The 2,596-nt window shown below is 58.0% G+C and overlaps 1 protein-coding gene across 3 annotated transcripts in view; it reads right to left on the bottom strand.

Moving 5' to 3' along the window:
- Positions 1 to 359: 359 nt before the first annotated feature.
- SLC37A1 (solute carrier family 37 member 1) overlaps positions 360 to 2,596 on the bottom strand; it is a 57,340-nt gene continuing 55,103 nt past the window's right edge. For all 3 annotated transcript variants that reach the window (XM_004697311.2, XM_045284634.1, XM_045284635.1), the window contains 2 exons: positions 2,049 to 2,113; positions 360 to 1,253 (listed from right to left, as the gene is read on the bottom strand). In XM_004697311.2, the coding sequence (XP_004697368.2) occupies positions 1,238 to 1,253; positions 2,049 to 2,113 (81 nt within the window). In that variant the 3' untranslated portion in view covers positions 360 to 1,237. The remainder of the gene's footprint in view (positions 1,254 to 2,048; positions 2,114 to 2,596) is intronic.

Below are 2,596 nucleotides of genomic sequence, written 5' to 3'. Positions count from 1 at the left end.
GCTGGGGCCCCCTTGTGTGTAACATGTCGCAGCAGAGGCTGGACCTTTCCAGAGTCCTTCAGTTGCATGACTGGCCAGCTGGGCACCCAGATGGCCTGGGCGTGGCCTGCTCCTGAACTGGGTGGGAATGGCCCCAGTCCCTGCGGAGCTGAGGGTGTCCAATCCCAAGACAGCCCCAAGCACGCACACACTCACAAACGCTACTGAGAGCACAGTGAGCACGCTCGCTTGCAGTAACCAGCGGCATTCTCTGGGGGGGTGGGGAGCCTGCTTTTCGTTTGTTTGTTTGTTTTTGAACACATTTATTTCAAAGGGCAGGTGCTTTCTAGGGCAACAGCAGGGAACACAAAGGGCCCGGAAGCAGTCACAGTTTGTCTTAATAAATAAACGCCACGTACAGTAGTTCCTGGCTTTCACGTAACATAGTACACCTTTTAAATAACCAATGTCGACCCTGCTGTGGTGCATCTAAGACCTGTGCCCCCCAAAGTGTGTGTGTGCGCCCACACACGCGCGGGGGTCTTGGAGGCAGATCACTGAGCTGGAGATGTGCCCCTCGCTGCCTGCCTGCCTGTGCCACCTGTACGTGGGCAGGTGTGCCAGTGCTGGGCGCTTCCCCAGGTGTCTGGGCCCCATCGCCAGCAGGGGTGCTTTCACTGCCCTCCCGTGTCCGGGTTCAAGGGAGCCCTGGGAAGGTCTCTGGGGTGATGTGAAGGGTCCCGGTTCAATCTTGGCTTCTGAATCATTTTTGATGTCATCATATCAGAGCATAGTGATTTGTTTAAGAATGCCAACCTCTTTTGCTGGCTGGGTCTCGACATCTGATTGTTTGGGGGTCTCTGGAAGCGACAGACACATAGTCGGGTGGTCAGAGTTCCTGTGGGCACAGTATCCACGTCTCTTTAACATTGTGCGACCTGAATACCTGAGAGAGGGCGCCTGTGTCTAAGAACCCATGGCTCCTCACTGGTCCCATGCCTTGGGGAGCGGCGGGGTGAGACAGCATGGGGGAGGCACTTGGTTGTCAGAGTGTGTGTTTTCCTGGGCCATCGGCAGCATCCATAAACGCCCTCACTCCGTCCCAGGCTGTGTGGGGTAGTTGCAACGGAATATGCACACATTGGCGCGTGTGTTTCCTCTAGGGATGTGTGCCAAGCACAACCACGTCGCCTCGGCCCAGGAAGTCTTTGCTTGAAGGTTCCCACGAAGGACGTATTGTGAAGGACGAGTGGCACAATCAGTGTTCCTTAAACCTGAAAGATGCGACCAGATAAGAGACGGTGAGGCTGCCAGCTGCGGTTTCAATGCCATGCAAAACCCCCACGGCCCACAGAGAGCCCAGCCCGCCTGTCTCCCTGGTCAGGGCTTTTTCTGGAAACAGACATGGGGAGTAAGTTCTGACACAACCCCCCCAGCTTGCAGCTTGGTGATGGGCAGGGAGGAGGGAGGGGAGGGCGGTGAGCCACCCCTGCTGCAGGAAAGCCCCGCCGACAGGCAAAGGCTCACCTCCTCACTGCCAGGGAGCTGACGACAACCTACAGCCAACCCACAGGACAGGGCAGAACTGCCCCTGTGGGTTTCCCAGGCGGTAAATCCTATGGGCCTCATCTTTCTCCCTTGAAGATGCTGGTGAGTTCCAATCACTGACCTTCCAGTTAGAACCACACGGCCATGGTTCCCAGAGACAAAGACCAAACCGAAAACCCACCCTCCCTGCCATTGAGCCCAGGCTGACTCATGCCGACCCCACAGGGCATGGTAGGGCTGCCCGGTGGGTTTCTGAGACCGTCACTCTACGGGAATAGAAAGCCCCATCTTTCTCCCGGTGGTTTCAAACTGCTGACCTTGGGGTTAGGTAGTCCTACTCGGAACCCCTATGCTATCGGGGCTCCCTGAGACAAGGGCAGAGGAGGCAGCGACGGCCAGGATCACACACACATAGGGCAATGGCAGGGACAGCTGGGTGTGGGAGGGGCAGCCGGGCCAGAAAGCTCTTCTCAGCCCATTCCCTAACCCCCAGCAGCAGCGGCCAATGGCGGTGGACTTACGGAACTTGGTCCCCTGCTGGCTTCCCTGTGCAGCCCAGCTCCTTGTGGATGAGGCGGATCAGGCACTGCACCCAGAACAGAGACAGACGCGTCACAGAGGCCCGCTGGTGCTGGGTCCTCCCGTCCCCTCCCCCGGGGCACGCCCCACATGTCTGCTGCGGGAGACGCCTGGACGGAAGAGGAACAGATGAACCCACCGCACAGACACAGAAGGAGCCTCAGGCAGCCTCTCATGGAGTGCTCAGCCCCGGGCAGGGCTGTGTCCTGCATCAGCCCTACAAGTAAGGGTTTGTGGCACCATGCTCCTGAAAGTAATGTGCTCAGGGCGGCGCTCAGCAGGCCGAATGCCTTCTGGAGTCGAGAAATGGGTCAAGTAAAGTGAGTGTGGATGTAAAATGCATGGGTGGGGAAAACAAAGACTACAAAGACAGGGTGACATATGGATAGTGGGGGCGCTGGGGGAGCCCCAGAATATGGGGGTTACACTGAATACCAGATGGACACTTCCTCAGATGTGCCGCCGGGGGTGCGGGTGGGGGTGGGTGCAT

Source organism: Echinops telfairi, unplaced genomic scaffold, assembly GCF_000313985.2.
Source record: "Echinops telfairi isolate 266 unplaced genomic scaffold, ASM31398v2 ScPeMD7_7469;HRSCAF=8507_0, whole genome shotgun sequence".
Lineage (NCBI taxonomy): Eukaryota > Metazoa > Chordata > Mammalia > Afrosoricida > Tenrecidae > Echinops > Echinops telfairi.
Note: the sequence above shows the minus strand (reverse complement) of the source record. Positions and strands in the feature narration are given on the sequence as shown.